At 39.2% G+C, this 20361-nt stretch overlaps 2 protein-coding genes across 3 annotated transcripts in view; one reads left to right on the top strand and one right to left on the bottom strand.

Moving 5' to 3' along the window:
• The window catches only part of LOC126183477 (scaffold attachment factor B2-like), a 166379-nt gene extending 160456 nt beyond the window's left edge, over nucleotides 1-5923 (top strand). For both annotated transcript variants that reach the window (XM_049925505.1, XM_049925498.1), the window contains exon 17: nucleotides 5446-5923. In XM_049925505.1, coding sequence (XP_049781462.1) covers nucleotides 5446-5644 — 199 coding nt within the window. In that variant the 3' untranslated portion in view covers nucleotides 5645-5923. The remainder of the gene's footprint in view (nucleotides 1-5445) is intronic.
• Nucleotides 5924-7005: 1082 nt separating this feature from the next.
• LOC126183487 (cleft lip and palate transmembrane protein 1-like protein) overlaps nucleotides 7006-20361 on the bottom strand; it is a 182639-nt gene continuing 169283 nt past the window's right edge. The window contains exons 9-11 of the mRNA XM_049925519.1: nucleotides 10259-10394; nucleotides 10038-10153; nucleotides 7006-7313 (exon numbers count right to left, since the gene is read on the bottom strand). Coding sequence (XP_049781476.1) covers nucleotides 7247-7313; nucleotides 10038-10153; nucleotides 10259-10394 — 319 coding nt within the window. The 3' untranslated portion in view covers nucleotides 7006-7246. The remainder of the gene's footprint in view (nucleotides 7314-10037; nucleotides 10154-10258; nucleotides 10395-20361) is intronic.

The raw sequence follows: 20361 nt of genomic DNA, 5'->3' as shown, positions 1-20361 counted from the left end.
TGGGAAAGTGTAGAGCAACCAATTCTAGAATACTGTTCCAGTATTCAGTCTCTATAACTGGCATGCACATGTGCCCGCCCCCCCCCCCCCCCCCCCCCCCCCCCCCCGGTGAGGGAGGGAGAGAGCAATGATTAGTAGCCATCTACTCGTGGCACCCTTCCCGGCCAGTTTCTCAAATGTGCTAACCTACCTCCCTGTATGTTACAATTATGTTATAAACGCACTACATGTATGTCCAAGTTTATCAAGTAATTCCCATAATTTTTCTACGAACCTTTCTCTGCATACACAATGTATGTACTCCAGAATCAGCTGACTGGTGTTTGGTGGATAGTTCTTAATACCAATAATGTCTTGTCCCATTCTGGTTGCTTATGGAGTATAAGAAAATTGCTACCTAACTCTCCTGGTATCTTCACAATCACTCTCCTTACTCTCATGGTCCCAATTTGCAGTATATGGTGGTGGCACATAATTGTTGAACTGTTCTTCCAATAGTGGTTCTCTCATTTTACAAGCATAGTTTTGAAAGAACATCTGTCATAATCTCTTTTTCTGATCAGATGTTACGATCGTACATGTGTGTGCCTATGCACTTGGGGAGGATGGGGGGTGATGTTAACTTTTATGCCAGTTATAAAGGGTCAGAACACAGCAGTATGGTAGAACTGGTTGTACTGCATCTACTTGAAACACTTGTAACTAACACCTCAATGGGCAAAAGTCATAGGAAAGCACTAGATGTTACATTAATAGCAAGTTGCTCCTTTGCATGCTCTCAAAACCGCTGTAACACACAGTGTGAACTCTACAAGGTGTTGGGCAGCTTATGCTACCCACAATTAATCTTGCATATTTGGTGCTGGGTTCATAGAGCATACACAGGTATCAACAGCATCCTATAAATGCTCGATTGGGTAAAATCGGGTGATGTGGGAGAGTGCAGGGCCAAGCTATGACAATGAATTCATGGAAGTGTTAATACAGTGACTTGGCTAAAAGCTATGAGATCATACTGTCCTGTTGAAACATAGCAACTTCACCAGGGTACTGGTACACTGATACCAGAAGTGGATGAAAATGATCTGCAAGAATTTCCACATACTGTGTATCTGTAGTTACTCCCTGCAGCCACACGGTGGGGCCACATTGTGACCACTTGAACAGAGCCTAGAGCATAACTGAGCCACATCCTACTTGGGTACACCCTTGCAGAAACACAGGATTTTATAGCTGCTTCAAGCGTATGTCACATTCATACACCTGTCAGCTAAGTACAACTGAAACCAGGGTTCATTGAGTTAAGCTACATGCCACCGTTGTTCCAGGCCAATTGTTGAGCACTGTATAGGTGCCAAGAAAGAGACAAGCCTTGGAAATCCTAATTTTTATGTAATTTGTGATTTGATATTATTTGTGCATCTTTCCCTCATTATAATTTTATGTTCAAAGTTGATTAACTTACTGAATTCTGCCTTGGGCTGCAGATATTTTCTGTACTTTCGCCATACACGACATCTAACTGCAATATTATACCATACACTTCGAATTGGACAACCCTTCCCCTAACTTTTGGACCCTCAGTTTGTCTTCCATTCACATTCCTTACTCTTGATTTCAAGAGTTAGTCATATTTTGTGTTGCTTTGAAATATTTCCCCTAAATTTCTAATTCTCTGGTATTTTACAGCTAATTGTGTAACTGTATGTTACATGCTTTTCTCTCATTACTATGGGAATTACTTCACATTTATCCACACTTAACAACTGTTCAGTGGAAATATTGTCTGCCTGCATTTTCGTATCATCTAGGGATGGTACTTTACCTGTAAGCATCATTAGTGAATTACATGAGAGTACAGCTAACTCTGCCTTGTTAATCCAGCATATCTTGGTAACACTGCGTAACTGAGTAAACATAAGTGATAACCAATTAACTATAGGAAATTTTGTGCAAGAACTGTGAAATCACTTTATTCAAAGAATAAAAAGTAGACATAACTACAACAGTAAAAATGTGGTACACTCTTAAAGAAGCAGTAACACAAAATGCAACAGCGAGGCAGATCTTAAGACATTTCTCCCAACTTGATGTAGTGAAATTTTGACACACACTTGAAATTTTGACTTCTTCAAGCTTATGAAATTCAGTGTAGAATAAGTGATTTTGAGACAAACATACATCTTCACACAATTCTTAAAGTTTTGTTTCATATTCTCAACAAACTGTATTTAATCATCGTTGATAGGGGCACATGTAACATAAGATTAATTACAAGGGCTATCCACAAAGTACATTACGTTTTGGAATTAAAAATAAATAAAGTATTGGAAATTTTTTTTATTATATACAGATGAAAGGCACACTTAAACACTACTTTTCTACATAGTTGCCATTTAAATTAAGGCACTTATCGTAGCGATGGACGAGCTTGGAAATTCCTTCGTCATAAAATTCGGCAGCCTGCGCCTTCAACCACGTGGTTACCTCTTCTTGAAGCTGTGCGTCGTCATCAAAACGCTGCATAGCCAACCACTTCTTCATTGCTGGGAATAAGTGGAAGTCGCTCGGTGCCAGGTGAGGAAACAACTCCCACTTAAAAGATTCGAGAACTTCACGAGTGGCATTTGCCGTGTGGGCCCGGGCGTTGCCGTGAATCGGCAAGATCTTTGAGCCCAACTTTCCCCTGCGCTTGTTTTGTATTGCTCTTCTGAGGTTGTGCAGAGTTTGGCAATACCTTTGAGAGTTTATTGTAGTGCCTCTTTCCAGGAAATCCACAAAAATCACACCTTTTCTGTCCCAAAAGAAGAGGTAACCACGTGGTTGAAGGCGCAGGCGGCCGAATTTTACGACGAAGGAATTTCCAATCTCGTCCATCGCTATGATAAGTGCCTTAATTTAAATGGCAACTATGTAGAAAAGTAGTATTTAAGTGTGGCTTTCATCTGTATATAATTAAAAAAATTTCCAATACTTTATTTATTTTTAATTCCAAAACGTAATGTACTTTGTGGATAGCCCTCGTATATTGGTTATGCAATACATGTGCAGATATGAGAAATATTTAGTATGCTGTCCATGTTTGCACAATTCTGTGTGCACCCTTTTTATTTTTTACATATGTGACTAGTCAAAATTACAGTGTGTTTTGTTGATATAAAGTATCTGCCTAAAAAGGTTATATGTATTCTAAATGTATGCTATTTATTGATTGCCCAAATTTTGGTAATACAAGAAGGAATAAAATAAAGAATTGTTTTACATTAATTTTGTCTTCACTTCCTTTCTTGTTTACCATGTAGTCTGTGGTAGTATTTTTAATTTACATTATTTTCACTGGTAAGCTTACTTTTTTTTTACTCCTCCCAAATTATTTCAGCTTCCGAGCCAGCCATAACATTGGATATGCAAAACTTTGTTTTTAATCCATTCCTTATATTTTCAGTCGAGACTCTTCCACTGGCCCAGCATCAGTTATTTACGAATTGTTTAGTAAGGGCATGGTCTTTTTGTAAAAGACACTCCCTTAAAAAGTCACAACATCCATTATTTGTAGTTGTGAGGTCATGCCATCATAAATTACTATGTCTGTCTTTGAAAACAGATTCTTAATGTCCTGGGTCAGGTGTCCCCTGAGAGAATCTAGCACCGCAATTTTCCTTCTGTTAAGGAAAAAGCCTGGTATTCTGTTGTCCAAACAACTGTCACTAATCTAGTGTGAGGAAGCTTCCTTTGTTCTGCTGACACCCCAGTTTTATTCTTATTCTGGCCTTTTCACTCCTGAACTTTGTATAGGAACACTTTTAATGCCCTTCACCTCAACAGTACAGTTCTGATACTTTATTGTGACTGTTGCCCACAATGTAACAAATCATAACTTGGTCTGCCCAAAGAGAGAGCAACGAGCTTTCCTGCCCTCACAGGGCTGGCAGTCTCCATACATGTTGTGTTTCCCTAGGAAAGCTGAACTGACCTAATGATGGTTATGGTGGTATTAGAATTGTACTCGAATCTCATAATGGACCAGGATTAGCTTTTTCTTTTTGCAATCAATGAAGATACTGTGAGCGAAACAGAAATATCTTAATGTTTGTTGAAGTTTGCAGTGTCGTAAATGTGGTGGTTTGGGCCTATCATCTACCCATGTGTTAAGCAGCCATAGATCAAAACACCCTCCATCTAAACCTTCCACAGTCAAATGTCAGCACAACATTTGATAGCATATCCAATAAACTACCAGGCTTTTGATGGTGGGTGTGCTGACATGGCGGAGAAAATAACTGTGCAGTTTTCTTAATTTTATTATATGATGCTGGTAGTTTCCTGTCAAATACCATGGGTAGTCACTGAGATAAGAGTTCTGCATTGTAATGTAAGCCCCTTCCTCATCGCCATCCTCATGTACATGCCAATACTTGGAATCTTGTGATGAATGCAATTGGAAAATTTATCCTCAACACCTCCACTCAGATAACTTCTCAATTAACTGGTAAGTCTTCATTGTGTTGGTGCAGTAGGTTACACAAATTCATGATATCATTCTTGCGTTGCCACTGACTTTTTGTTTGGTGTGTAGAATTGGGCATTCAATTTATTCTTCACCCAATGACATTTGTTTGTGACCTATTCTTCATGAATCACCATCAACTTAGAATTAGTGTCGTATTGTTTGCGTGAACCAACTTTCGCCAGTCTTGAAATACAAAGGTGCTGTAGAGTAATAGTTTGTGTCATCAAAGCTCATCTTTAGTTGGTTGTGCCGCATTTCACCTATTTTGTGCGAAAGTGTTTTTGTTAGCATTAGTGGACTGACACTAAAACAAAAATTGGATGCAGGTGAACAAAGGTTCAAGGATGATAGATGTTCACTGAAGCCGAGGTACATAGTATACATCTCCATGGTTAGCAGCATGACAAAATTTGCCTGCATGCCATTCCCCTAATTTTCAGCCAAGCTGTTCCCCTTCCAAATTATTCAAAGTAAATCTGCTTTGAAAGACGGATTTGGGAGAAAACCTCATCCCATAGGGTAAATGCGATATAAGCGGTACTTAGCGTACTTTAACTGCTTTAGATTGAAAGGTAAACACTATAATTCTCTGTATTAAAACCTTTCTAAACAAGTTCTTACTATGACTGCCCTTTTCACAAATTTGGTCTGCATGCACTCATACAAAACATCCACTGTGCTTGAACTTTGCATGGCATATCACTATTAAATGTTTGTATTTGCTTATCAACCAATAAGTTTAGATAATTAAATTTTTGTCTTTGCTCCATGCTCCCCTATACTGTCTTCATAATCTTGTTTCATCCCTCTTCAGCATTTGTAATTACCTAGTAGTCAGTCTTGTTATTGCCAATTTGGCAAAATTTGTGGTTCCAAATGCTAGTGGTCATGTGACTGCTGGCACATGATAATTAAAATGTTTTGTTTTATAATAGGTGGGTGAGTGGCAGCAGTGGCACTACAGGTGTCGTAGCACGAGGCTCAAGTCTAAGTGTACCAGCATCATTATATGACCAGCAAGGTGTTTCACAAGCAGCAGCTTCATCTGTGGCCATGAGCAGTGGAGGCCCTTATGGCGGCAGTGAGCGTTTCGATACCTACAAGCAGTCAATGGGATCTATGCGTAAATATTGAGTGTATGACAAGATTTGGACATTAATATTATTCTAAGTCAAGTGTTAAAAAGTGAGTTCTGAATATGTGGTGGAAAACCACTGAAGAGTTTTCAGTGTAGCTTCTGTAAAAATGACAGACCCACTTACTTGTAGGGGAAGTATAATGCTTTACACATTCCTTTTAGCATTTTCTTAGTTCAGGATAAATTCTGGAAAGGTTGTTTAAAAAAAAAAAATTCATACACTTGGCTGTGAAGCATATTTATAAATGTCCTGTATACAGTCACTACTTTCCAGTTATATATTTCTCCCCAGTTGTTTATGGGGCGAAGTCATTACACACATCACTTGTATTTCAGAATTAGTGCAAAAACTAATGCTGTAATGTTTGTTTCATAACAATGGTTGTTATGTTCAAAACACTTTTGTAAAATTCCTGAACTGTTTTAATATATTTTGTAATCCTGAATAAAAGTGTGTAAACAAACTTAAGTGAGCATGTACAAGATTTGCTTAAAAAGATCTTCCTAGTATGTACCAAAAAATGTAAAAACATTTTTAAAAAGTCAAGTGACAGGTGTAATTATGAGTCAAGTTTCACCCAAAACTGTTCTTTATTTTTAGTCCCATCTTTTTCTTAAGCTTAAATCTAAATTTTATTTGAATAAACTGACTAGACTACATCAGAATAATGAAAGCATTTTGTATTCATACAATTTGATTGAGTCTCTAGTAGCAGATGGCTTGCTTAAAAGTTAAATATTTCTGCATTCTAAGAAAGGATAGTAAGATGAGTACTGCACAAAACTGATAATGAAGGAGCTTTCCTCAGTTGAGAATACATAAGCAACAACTTTGTCAAAATTGATATGCAAATAAAATTTGAAGTAACATTGTTGTCTTAGGTCATGAATGAGTGGAGGCTCTTAATTGAAGGTGGCTGTACCAGAGACTGAGAAAACAGTGGACTCGTACTGGTAGCATATACTGCTGTGTAGATTCCCCTTCCCAATGATTTCCACATTAACCTATCCCACAATAGAGGCCAGATTGCAGTTGCTATTGTGCATTATGGAGAAGCCAAGGAAGCTGAGATACAGTATGCAAAAAAGATACTGTTTCTAATTAAGACAATCCCACCCATGCCACATTTCAGTGAAGAATTTTTTAGTTGTGCCCAAAGAAAAATAATTAACCTGATTTTTATGTTGCACTCAAACACATGTTGTGGAGGGAGATTCCCCAGAAACATGTATCCAAGCTTGCTTTGATTTCATGCTGTTACTGCAGCACAGGGGATTTCAAAATCAATGTGTACAGTACTGTAATCTTAACTCTGTAATATTAAGTTCATTTCAGAGCATTCAAGTGTAGAATCATTTTTAATGGATTTCTTTAGGGTGTGTAGAACATCATTTGATACAGTAACAAATAGGTAGCTTCAGTGACTTAAGCCTGAAAAGTTTTCTTATTTACCCTGTTCTTACACAACATTATGAAAAGCATCTGCTTTTGGGTGGAAAGAAATTAATTCTTCTGCACTCTGGTATGATAATTCAAATTATGTTCTGTGAGCATTTACTTTCTTGTTATAGAACTTAATGCAGCTGTAAGAGTATTCTTATTCATGCTTCTTTTCATCCGTAACTAGCGTCCCATCCACACGAGTTTTGTCTACTGGATATAGCCTGAAAAGAAGATATTTTAATTATATATATGAGCTAGAGAAAAGCTCCAGTGAAGTGAAATCTATATTTCATAATGGACAAATAAGTTTATATTGGGTGTTTAGTGAAGTAAAAAGAAAAACTAAAGAAAGAAGGTATTCACTACACCTCGTATTTAAGATTATACCATGGTGCACAAATAATATTAAAAACGGAAGACATACTATCTTAATACATTTATATCAATCAAGGAGTACACCAGGGTTGTAATGTCTCCATCATAGTTACAATGCTGTCGTCGTCTGCTGCTGCTTTCATCTAAGTATTTAAGTACTCTAAAATCCAAAGAACATTATCACGAAAAAGACATGGCTGTTTTTCTCTCTCTCTCTCTCTCTGAAAGAAGCACCTGTAGTATGTATGTTCATTCTTACGCCAAATCATAAATTACATCAGACACAAAACGAAAAAACAGTTCTTATATAAGATAAGAGTTTTTAATGGTTGCAGGACTAATGTTTCCTGCTCTACAGGTGACATATCAGTTTCCAATACTGCCCCATAGGGCACTCCAGACTGCTACTTGCCAAGTGACCCTAATACACATTTTCTGTGTATGCATAAGACAATTGCCTGCCTATATTGTAAATGCTTAGGCGATGGTCATAACTATCATCAACAGATTAGCTGACACACACACACTACTCACCAACGAAGAGCAATTACAGAGATTCTTATTTTTTCAGTTTTGTATTTACAGCAGGGAATGAGAACTTAAAAGGACTAAGTTTAAAACTAGAAGTACTTGAAGTAAATATAGAAGAAAACCAACATCCTCATAATGGGGTATGGATTGTTTGGGGATGTGGGCAGAAGTTTCAACTGAATATCTTTGTTTGCCTTTACTACTGTTAGCTTTTCTCCCCTCTTTGCTTTTGAAGAACTAAAATTCGGCCCATTTATAAAGTGCCTTTCATCGCTGTAAAGGTTATTTCAAAACTCAATAGCAAAACATCAGGAATGGACTCTATAATGCATGCCTTAAGAGCTAGGAGCACTTGTTCATCTTTGCTACTGAATAAGATATCATTGCACTTGCAGTCTACTTTTTTTAAGGCCAATGTTTTCTGGCCAATTTTTTCTTGTTATTGTGAAAAGAAAAGATTTTTTTTCATAGTATCAAAGATGAAAAGGTGCTCATAGCTCTTAAGGCAAGCATTTTAGACCCCATATTTACTACGACTTTTTCCTTCTTGTTAAATGAAGAATCCATTCCTCAAGTTTGCCATTTAGTTTTGAAATGCCCTGTATACCCATTGCTCCCAAACTTTTTCGAGACATTATCCCAGAATGCAGAACCAGTTAATTACACCCCTCACCCAACACACACGTCATAGAATTTTCTTTGAATATTTTTATTTTTAGATGATGAAAGAGAATGATATTTAGGTTTTGTAGGTGTTTTGTTAAACCACACACTAATGAGTCAGTGAGGCAATTTGTGCTTGTTTATTTCTAACAACTTTTTTTAATAGAATGATGAAGCAATTCTCAGTGCACTGAGAGTGCTGAATACAAGTCCTTCTCGGAAATGAAATCTAACTATGAACATTACAAAACATATGTCCTTCACCTACACCCCCATTTAAAATCAGATGATGATGATGATATAGTAATAGAGCAGTGTATTATTCATTACATAGTTACTGTTGTGTGGGGCTGTCATTTATGTGCTGTTAAGTAAATAACAGAGCAATTTCTTGTCCAGTGTGGGAACTACCTACAACTCTTGAGAAGGCATTTTCATGAAATATTCAAGCATATGTGATGTATGTCTCTTAATTTCACTGCCCTAAATACATGGTACACAGTATCTATGTAATGAGTGGACTATGTATGGAAGATGATGATCGCACAGTCGTCTCACGCCGTAACCTTTGCCGCATTGTTACGAGTTAATGTCAGGAAAGAATTTCAGACAGAATTTAATTTTTGGTGACTTATGTTCTCAGTACTATAGTCATACTAAATAGAGATAGTAATGATATTTTAAAAATAATTTAGTTTCATGACAGAACCACAATTGAATCATTTTGTTGTAACCCCTTAGAAAATTTCATTTTATCTGGGTTGGGAACAACTGATGTATACAATGTAGCTTTTACTACTGCTGTCATTATTCACCTTAGTTACCATTAAGCTTATATGGAAAAATTAGTTGAATTTCTGCCCTCTTGTCTCTAAGAATTTTAAATTCAAAATAGTGAATAAAGATTGCACTGTACTTCGTGCTCTAGGTATAACTTTCAGGGGAATTAGTGTTGGCTAGTTGGAAGAATGAGCCTATCAATTTCTGGAGTTGACTGGAAAATATGCAGCAGACTATTTGAATATCTCAATCCAAATTCAGGCCCAGTATCTGAACTACAATCTAAGATTTTCTAAGAGCACTGCACTTTGATATATTGGCTGCCATTTCTAAACTGTAACTTTTTCATAGTCCCCAAGTGACTTCATAACATTATACACAATGTTATATTTTATTAGTATCCTTTGACAGCAGTGGCACCAGTTGTGAACCATGGTGGGATTTCCTTTTATTTTTAACATATTTTGGTGCTGTTGAGTAATAGCGTTTCTTAAGAAGTACATTATATCAAATTTTACTCATTTTTGTGATGCAGGGTTATGCATTTCTGAATATTAGTGAATTAAGGATGTTTAGAAAACCATGTGGTGCCTTACCATCTTTGATATAAATACACGAGGAAGACGATATCATCTCTGAAACAGGCAACTCGATGAGCTGTTGGCATCGTTATGATAAATGCAAATAGGTCATCAATAAATGTGTTGAATGCCTGAGGAGAAAAAGAGTTTTAGTTGATTGTAGCTTACCATGTTGACACCATCAAATTATTTTTTTTTTTTTTTTTTTTTGCCTCCAGAGAGACTATGGAACATACCTTGTACATGAAGGCTCTCCATGGCAGGTGTGCAACGGATTTCAGTTTATAATTAACAAACAACTGAGGCAGCATAAATAGAAATCCAAAGACGTACACACCATTCACAAGACTATGAATACTCCAGGAATACCAACTGAAATAAATTAACAATGTAATTTTTAATGCTTATCTTATTTGCTGATAAAACCAGATTTACAATCAGAACAAAGCACTCCACATACACCAGATTTTTTATTTATTTATTTTCAACACTTCTGTTTCAGCCACTGTTAAAGTTAATAATTTTTGGGCCTCTATGACAATTGTAATGTTTTCTGCTAACCCTCTTTGATGTGTCTCTTTGTTAGCTTCCCATTAGAAGTGGAAAGGAAGAGTAATATAGTTTAACACCCATCTATATCAATAACGATTCAATACAACCTCAAAGTGACATTTGTGTGCATTGAGACTGCCAAATGAATGAAACTTCTTAACAGTGGCACTGTTGTGCACATTTTGCATTGTATAGGCTCAACCTGCCACTTGTCTATAAAGTGTACATTGTGTGAAATTAAATATACAGACCAGAGGCAAGGATTCTTAAAATATGATTCAATGAGCATAAATGTGCCATCAGACAATGTCTTTGACAGATCAGAAGTAGCCTTCCATGTTCATTATGTTGAACACCCACCAACTGACCTGAATCCAAGTATCACTTGCACTTCAACAAGGGAAGAAACTCAACCTGTTCTAAAAATGGGAAATATTTCTGCATAATAACATGAGCAAAAATATTTTATATTATCAAGTCATGAGTGGCTCAGGTGTTTTCTTTAGAAGCATTGCAAGGATACAACAATAAACTCACCCACACCTTGAAAATTTAAGAATAAGTGCAATACAGGAACAAAAAGGTGACTTTGCTAAACCGGTCATTCAATTACCACCTGCAGACAGGATTGATGTACAAAACCCACCCTTCTGGAATATGCACATGAGTTTTAGTGACTTAATTTTTACATCACAGCTGGCTCTTGACATGAGTGCATTAGAAATCCTACTCACATGGCCCACTAAACATGAGATACGGGATGATTGTGCCAGACAATGGAAGAAGGATGTTTGAGAGTTGGCTCTCAAAATGTGCTGTGTGACTTCTGATAGTATCAAGAATTTTAAGTGGTTGCATCATGTTTTATAGTTTCATAATGTGCCCACTAGTAGGCAGATGGGAGTACAGGCCAACAGGTTGACCCTTTCATGCCAGCACCATGATTGTTGCGTCATGCACTGAACGAGCGCCAGTCTGCTGTGCCCACTGTAAGGCGCATTTTCATGCTCCCCACGGCGCTACTCTGCCCTGCTTTCACACTCTTAATGCTATCGCAATTAGTGGACTTGATACTGTATATTTATACAAATCACACATATTTAATATTGTCTGTGTCTGTGCACCAGGGATGTTAATGGAACAGCTGGAGTAGCACGTGTACCTGATGTAGAAGCAGCTACAAAATGTGTTTCATGTTCATCGTCAGATTCAGATGATGATTCGCTTTCATCTTTAAAGTCACTACCCAGTATGAAAGAGCTTCCTTCACAGTATAGCACCTATCTGCCATGTCACTTCAGATTAGAAAGAAGGCGGGAAATGAGCAGTACAACTCAATCGAAACCAACGCTTTGAAACTGAATGGAACTGCATCTAGTGACTGTTGTTAACTACAAACTTTGAACAAAGCCATTAGATGGTGCATAGGTCAAGCTTCCATACAAGCCGAGCGTAGTGAAGCAGAGAAATACGACGCAATGTGGAACTGCTACAGCAGTCCACCGGCTGGGTGGCACATTCCCTCCCGACTTCTACATAAGTTCACCGTAGTGAGGGGGTTAATGGTCAAAATAGATCCATATACTGAACTACAATGTATGGGGGGAACTATTATTGATTTTATCTAGATAAAGTCCTAAAAATAGCAGTTGCAGTAAGTTGCCTTTGTCAGTAGTCTTAAAATACAGAGGATTGTGAGTGTTAAAAATCAGCCAATAGGAGGAAAGGTGAGAAATCAGGTCAGTTAGTTCATGTAATCTTTGCTTTCAGAGGGAGCTAGATATTGCAAAGAGTGAAGCTTATATTTGCCTGCATGCATATGAGCATTGCTTCCAACATGATATTAAGTCGCACTTTTGCACTAAAGGTGGGGAAAAACTTAGAAATCCTATCTGACGCTCTTTTTGGGTCAGCTTGACTCTTGTAATAAGCTTGGTAGTTACGATAAATGATTGAAAGTATTGTAGGGATGGGAATATTTGGCACAATTTTTTTTTTTACCATCTGTCGAATGGGGTCAGACGGTCAAATTCATTGTAACTGGTCACTATATCTGCCTTTATCTCTGGTCTATTCATTGTGTGTCTCTGTGTGTTTTTTAGCTTGGGTTGGAAAGAATCAGAGCAAGAACCTGACACTGAGGAGGAGTAGGTCACCTTATGGCCACTATTCACACCTACCACCAGCTGTTGGCTATCATTACTGTGCCAGGCTACAAAAATTTGAGTAGTTGAACCAGTGGTGGGGAGGGGACATATCTGTTGAGTGGAGCTCCATCCTCTTTGGGGAAGTGCCAAAATCCTCTGGGGCAAATAGAGAGAGGAGAGGGGGATTGGGGAAGTTTGCTTCCTCGTATGAAGTGGTAAACTCAAATCTCACAAAATACAGGTGGAAAGGTGTGTGAAGAAAGAAAAAAAAAAAACATTTACACAGGTGAGCTTATGCATTGGGATCTCCTGGTCAGTCACAACATACATGATTCCACTTTTTTCCAGAAATTATAGTTCCTCCACGCTCACACCGATCATTTTTGTCTTAACTTGCAGTGAAGTACATGAAATGTATTTGCAGTTTTGAATACAAACAACAACTATTAGCTGTATAATGAAAATTTATGCTGGGCTAGGACTCGAACCTAGATTTCCTTCTCATCACGAGCTGTGTACATCTACATCGATACTTTGCAATCCACCTTAAGGCACTAGCCATTTTCTTCCTGGTTCCACTTGCGAATAGAATGAGAGAAAAAAATGACTGTCTATATGCCTATGTATGAGCCCTAATTTATTTTATCTTATTTTCATAGTCATCGTCCACAATGTATGTTGGAGACTACAGAATCATTCTGCAGTCAATTTCAAATCAGTCTAGATTTTCTCAATAGCATTCCTTGAAAAGAATGTCACCTTCCCTCCAGAGAATCTCCTTTGAGTTCCTAAAGCATCTCCGTAGCACTTGCATGTCATTCAAACCTATCAGGAACAAATCTAGCAACCCATTTCTGAATTGCACCAACGTCGTCTTTTAATCTGGCCTGGTACAGATCCTGTGCACTAGCATCCTATATGCCGCCGCCTCAGAGAAATCACACTTTCCTAAAATTCTTCCAGTAAGCTGAAGTTGACCATTTGCCTTTCCTGCCACAATCCTCAAATGTGCATTCTATTTCATATAATTTTGTAACAGTGCACCCAGATATTTAAACATGACTGTATCAATGAGGACACTATTAATGATGTATCCAAACATTATGGATTTGTTTTTCCTACTCATCCACATTATTTTACATTTTTCTACATTTAGAACTACCTGCTATTCATCACACCAACTAGAAATTTTGTCTGCATCATCTTGTATCCTCAACTTTGCGCGCGCGCGCACGCACGCACGCACGCACGCACGCACACACACACACACACACACACACACACACACACACACACACACACACGACTCCATAGACATCCCAATCCATACTCAGCATGTAGTCACCTCCAACTACTAGTATTGCATGATCTGGGTATTTACATGCTACTGACCATAAATCTTCTTTAAATGACTAGAAGAGTCGTAACAGAATTGGGTGGCCAGTAAAAACATCCAGCAATTAACTTAGTTTTACCTACACCTGTCATACATGACCGGATGACTTCACTCAACTTTGACCTCACAGGACACAATTTTGTCAACTGCAATGAACACTACCCCTTCTATGTCCTCTAATGATGTCTTTCTGATACATGTTCCATCGCTCGCTGAATATCTTGGAGCTTTCCACTGCAGGTCCCACAAGGATAATCTGAGCATGAGAACGTTCCTGGAGGGCATCAGTTTGGGAACTTCTCCAACTACACAGATATTCCATAAGCCACCATACAGAGCATGGTGGAGGGTACCCTGTACCACTACTTGTCATTTCCCCTCCTGTTCCACTTGCAAGTAGAGCAAGGGAAAAACAACTTTCTGTACGTCTCCGTATGAGTCCTAATTTCTTGTATCTTGTCTTTGCTTTGCGTAGGGCAATGTATTAAGGCAGCAGTAGAATCATTTGGCAGTCAGTTTCTTGAAAAGTACATCACCTTTCCTCCAAGGATTATCACTTGAGTTCCCGAAGCATCTCCGTAATACTTACATGTTATTCAAATCTATCAGTAACAACTCTCATCACCTGCCTCTGATTTGCTTCGACATCTTCCTTCTATCCGACATGGAATGGATCCCAAACTCTCAAGCAGTACTCAAGAACAGGTCGCACCAGCATCCTATATCCGGTCTCCTTTACAAATGAACCACACTTTCCTAGAATTCTCCCAATAAACCTAAGTCGGCAATTTGCCTACCCTACCACAGTTTTCACATGTCATTTCACCTTGTATCAGTTTGCAACATACTGTGTCTAGCCAGGACTCTAGTAATACTTTGCTACCCATCCTGTCCGCCAAATCATTTATGTATATAGAGAACAACAGCAGTCTTATACACTTCTCTGGAGCACTCCTAACAACACCCTTGTCTCTGATGAATACCCGCCATCAAGAACAACATACTGGGATCTGTTAATTAAGAAGTCTTCAACTCCTCATATCTGTGAACTTATTCCATATGCTTGTACCTTCATTAACAGCCTGCAAAGGGGCACCGTGTCAAATGCTTTCTGGAAATCCAGAAATATGGAATCTCCCTGTTGCCTTTCATCCATAGCCCTCAGTATATCATGCGAGAAAAGGGCAAGTTGAGAGTTCCGCACAAGCAATGCTTTCTAAAACCATGCTGATTAATGGACATAAGCTTCATAGTCTCAAGAACATTTATTATATTCAAACTGAGAATATGTTCAAGGATTCTGCAGCAAACAGAAGCTAGGGATATTGGTCTGTAATTTCGCGGGTTCATCCTTTTACCTTTCTTATATACTGGAGTCGCCTGTGCTTTTTTGCAGTCCCTTGGGACTTTTGTGCTTGGGTGAGAGATCCACGATAAATGCAAGGTAGGTAAGGGGGCCAGTGCCACAGGGTACTCTTTGTAAAATAGAACTGGGATTCCATCCCGACCTGGTGATTTATTTGTTTTCAAATCTCTCTCTGTTGTTTCTCTACACCCAGTATGCTTATTTCTATGTCGTCCATATAGGGCTCTCTCCGATGGTCATATGATGGTATGTTTGTACAGTTTTCTTGTGTGAACAGTTTCTTGAACGTGAAATTTAAAACATCGGCTTTCATTTTGCTATCTTCAACTGCCACACCAGACTGGTCAACAAGGAACTGAATGGAAGCCCTAGACTCTTTCAGTGATTTTTACATATGACCAGAATTTTCTCGTGTTCTCTGCCAGATCTTTTCACAGATGCATCTTAACCATTTCTTGTCATTTGTGCATCCCCTGCTTCCTCAGCATCCGCCATATTTTGTTATTATACCGTTGTGGGTCTTTTATATCCTTTATCCACTTGCTAGGCACGTAGCTCTCCAACCACGATTTACAATCTGCTTAAACTTCACCCGTAATTCCTCTACATCCATCTTATTACAACTAAGTGATGCCAATTCATTGTCTAAGTGAGACGTTAATAACTGCTTATCTGCTCTATGTAGCAGAAACACTCTCCTAGCCTTCTTGACAGGTTTATTAACTTTCATAATCATAGTTGCTGTAATGACATCATAATCGCTAATTCCTGCTTCCATACTGACATTGTCGATACGGTCCAGCGTATTTGTAGCTACAAGGTCTAAGATATTTCCATTGCATGCAGGCTGCCGAGCTAGCTGCTCAAAATATTTCACATGACAATCTGTATGTACGCCTCTGCAATGAATCCATAGACATCACAGTCTATACTCGGTAGGTTAAAGTAGCCTCCAATTAGTATTGCATGTTCTGGGTATTTACGCAATATTTCTTTGAATGGCTCTTAGAACAGTCACAGCAGAATTGGGTAGCCAGTAAAATTAACTTAGTTTCACCTACACCTGTTCTACGTGACAAGACTGCCTAGCCTAAAAAACCCTCATATGCACTCCGCAAGTATAGTCTCCTATGCGAGTAGCCACTTCCTTTCTGTAGTGCACCCCTGACCTATCAAAGGGAGTCCTAAAAACGCCCACATGAAATTGCAGATCCAAAAATCTGCAGTCAAAACCGTCACAGAGTCAACGAAGCCTTTGGTTGAGACCCTCCAAGTGGCTCCAAACCAAAGGACACCGATCAACTCTGGGAGCAATGCTGCAAATTATGAGCAGTCTTCACCACCCCTGCCAGCCGCCTATTCAAACTGAGGATCGCCTCAGAACCCATGTGACAGGCATCATTGGTGCCAATGTGAGCAACAACTTGCAGACAACTGCACCCTGCAAGCTCGATTGCCATAGGAAGGGCTACCTCATCTGGGATGATAGCCATCTATTCACAGCCACTCCAAGGTTAGAACATATGGTCAAGTAACATTATTTCTTAGGCTGGGGCTACATCGTGTGTTTGAATGGCAATTTATAGTGGCAGATATATCACAATCTATTATCAGGGCAGATTTTTTTGTTCTTGTACAATTTACTGCCAGATCTGACTACTAATCTGCATACACCAGGGAAAGTCCATTGTTTCGCTCCACTAGTGGTACACACAGTCACAGGCGGAACACCTTCGGATCATTCGGCAGTTGTCTACCCAACTGTTCACCACTTTTTGACCACACCAGGGCGGCCAACTGATGCTCAGCCAATACGTTTGATGCCTGAAAAGCTAAAAGTGGTGAAACGGCAGGAAATTCACATTATGCTATCACAGAGTATCTGTAGAGTTTCTAATAACAGCCCTGATTCACATTGTGCCTAAAAAGAAAAATCATGCAGTGACTACTGCCCACTCAACGGAAGGACCACCCCAGTCCCACTCATAGAAGACTTTTCTGCACATGTTCACAATAAGACAATATTTTCTACCACAGACCTATTCCAAGCATAATACCACCCCCTGTAGCTACGGAAGACTCCCAAAACAGCGGTGACTATTCCATTTGGCCTATCTGAGTTCACCAGGATGCCATACAGACTGTGAATGCAGCGCAGCCCCTCCAGCACTTTATGGAATAGGTGACAAAACATTTAGATTTTTTGCTATGTGTATATCGATGACATGCTGGTCATGTCCGCATCAGAAGAGGAGCACTTACGACATCTGACAAAAGTGTTCGACCGCCTACACACACAGTGAATATTAATTCATCCTGCCAAGTGTGTTTTTGGTGAGAAAGAAGTGGACTTGTAGGATCTTTGGTGAATGCACAGGGTATGTGATCCTTACAGCAAAAAGTAGAGGCCATAAGCAAATACCTCCAGCCTGTCACAGGTAACGACAACTGTTCCTAGAACTAGTAAATTTCTAGGAACAGTTCATTCGCAATCATGTGCTGATAACCAAACCATTGAACTAACTTGTTAATGATGCACTGAAGCTTAACCACATATTGCATTGGACTATCAAGGCAAGCACTGCATTTCAGGCTGTGAAAACCTATAGCAGAGGCCGCCCAGTTGGCACACCTGGTCGCCACACACAACTTGCACTCATGGTTTATACTTCGTCCACTGCCACTGGTGCTGCATTTCAGCAACAGACTGATCACTGGCAGCCCATTGCATTCTATAGTCATAAGCTGTCACCATCTCAGCAGCATTGGGCAACATATGACTGAGCTGTATGCCACATGCGCTGTACTAAAAAAAAATTCAGACACGCATTAGAAGGATGAAAGTTCGCCATCAATAAGAATCGTAAGCCACTTACCTATGACATTATAGTAAAGCATAACCTGAGCAGATGTGAAACTTGGATCTTATCAGCCAGTTCATGACCAGCATTTTGTATGTGGAAGGGAAGCTAAATGTTCCAGCTGACGCATTTCTATGTGTAGAAACAATGAATGCAGTAGCAGGTGACACCGTGTGAGTGGAAGCAGTGGCAAATGCCACTGATTACAGCACTATTGTGCATGTGCAACAAAACGATATCGAGTTGCATGATTTTTTGCAGCAATCAAAAGTACTTTTACAACTTGTGACATTCCCTGAAGCAAATGTAGAGTTATACTGTGATGTAGCAGATGGAAAGATATGCTCATATGTGCCACAGCAATTCAGAGCACAGGCAATGGACTCAGTGTGCAATATGGTATACCAAGGAGTAATGGTACTGTCAGATCAGTCAAACAGAACTTTGCATCACCAGATATGCATACAAACTGCTGAACATTTGTAAGATGTTTGGCATGCCAGAGGAATAATAATCACATTACATTACCTCCACCAAATCAGTGTTTTGAACAAGCCAATGTAGTACGCCCACTCAGCACTGGAAGGCTGCAGTTATTGTCTCACAGTGGTAGACAGGATCACCAGGTGGCCCAAGGCTTTTCCCATTAAGGACATCATGGCAGAAACTGTCGCACAAACATTTTTTCATAACTGGATTGCCCTAGTCTGAGCCCCGCTGAAAATTACCACTGATTTGGGACACCAATTTGTAGCCTATGTCTCCACAACATTGGCCACAGTATTACGTACAAAGCACGTACGCATCACAGCATACCACCCCACATCAAGAGGCACAGTTGAGCAGCTTCATCAGTAGTTAAAAGCAGCACTGAGATGTCACGCAACACTGAACTGGACAGACACACTGCTTGTCATGCTTTTATGTCTTTGAACATCATTTAAGAGTGCTCTGAAGAACACAACAGCGGAACTGGTGAATGGACAAATGTTGCATCTACCTGGAGAGTGTTTGCACAGCATGGCAGATGACACAATCACTGGCTCAGATTAACAGAACACACACACCAGCTAAGAATGACAATGACTAGAAACCAGTTGAAAAGACACACTTTCGTTGTTGTTGACGTTGTGGTCTTCAGTCCTGAGACTGGTTTGATGCAGCTCTCCATGCTACTCTATCCTGTGCAAGCTTCTTCATCTCCCAGTACCTACTGCAACCTACATCCTTCTGAATCTGCTTAGTGTATTCATCTCTTGGTCTCCCCCTATGATTTTTACCCTCCACGCTGCCCCCCAATACTAAATAGGTGATCCCTTGATGCCTCAGAACATGTCCTACCAACCGATCCCTTCTTCTGGTCAAGTTGTGCCACAAACTTCTCTTCTCCCCAATCCTATTCAATACTTCCTCATTAGTTACGTGATCTACCCATCTAATCTTCAGCATTCTTCTGTAGCACCACATTTCAAAAGCTTCTATTCTCTTCTTGTCCAAACTATTTACCGTCCATGTTTCACTTCCATACATGGCTACACTCCATACAAATACTTTCACAAATGACTTCCTGACACTTATATCTATACTCGATGTTAACAAATTCCTCTTCTTCAAAAACGCTTTTCTTGCCATTGCCAGTCTACATTTTATATCTTCTCTACTTGGACCATCATCAGCTATTTTGCTCCCCAAATAGCAAAACTCCTTTACTACTTTAAGTGTCTCATTTCCTAATCTAATTCCCTCAGCATCACCCGACTTATTTCGACTACATTCCATTATCCTCGTTTTGCTTTTGCTGATGTTCATCTTATACCCTCCTTTCAAGACACTGTCCATTCCGTTAAACTGCTCTTCCAAGTACTTTGCTGTCTCTCACAGAATTACAATGTCATCGGCGAACCTCAAAGTCTTTATTTCTTCTCCATGGATTTTAATACCTACTACGAATTTTTCTTTTGTTTCCTTTACTGCTTGTTCAATATACAGATTGAATAACATCGGGGATAGGCTACAA

The sequence above is a fragment of the Schistocerca cancellata genome, chromosome 1 (assembly GCF_023864275.1).
Source record: "Schistocerca cancellata isolate TAMUIC-IGC-003103 chromosome 1, iqSchCanc2.1, whole genome shotgun sequence".
NCBI lineage: Eukaryota > Metazoa > Arthropoda > Insecta > Orthoptera > Acrididae > Schistocerca > Schistocerca cancellata.
The sequence above is the reverse complement of the archived record's forward strand: the minus strand, read 5'-3'. Positions and strand labels throughout refer to the sequence as shown.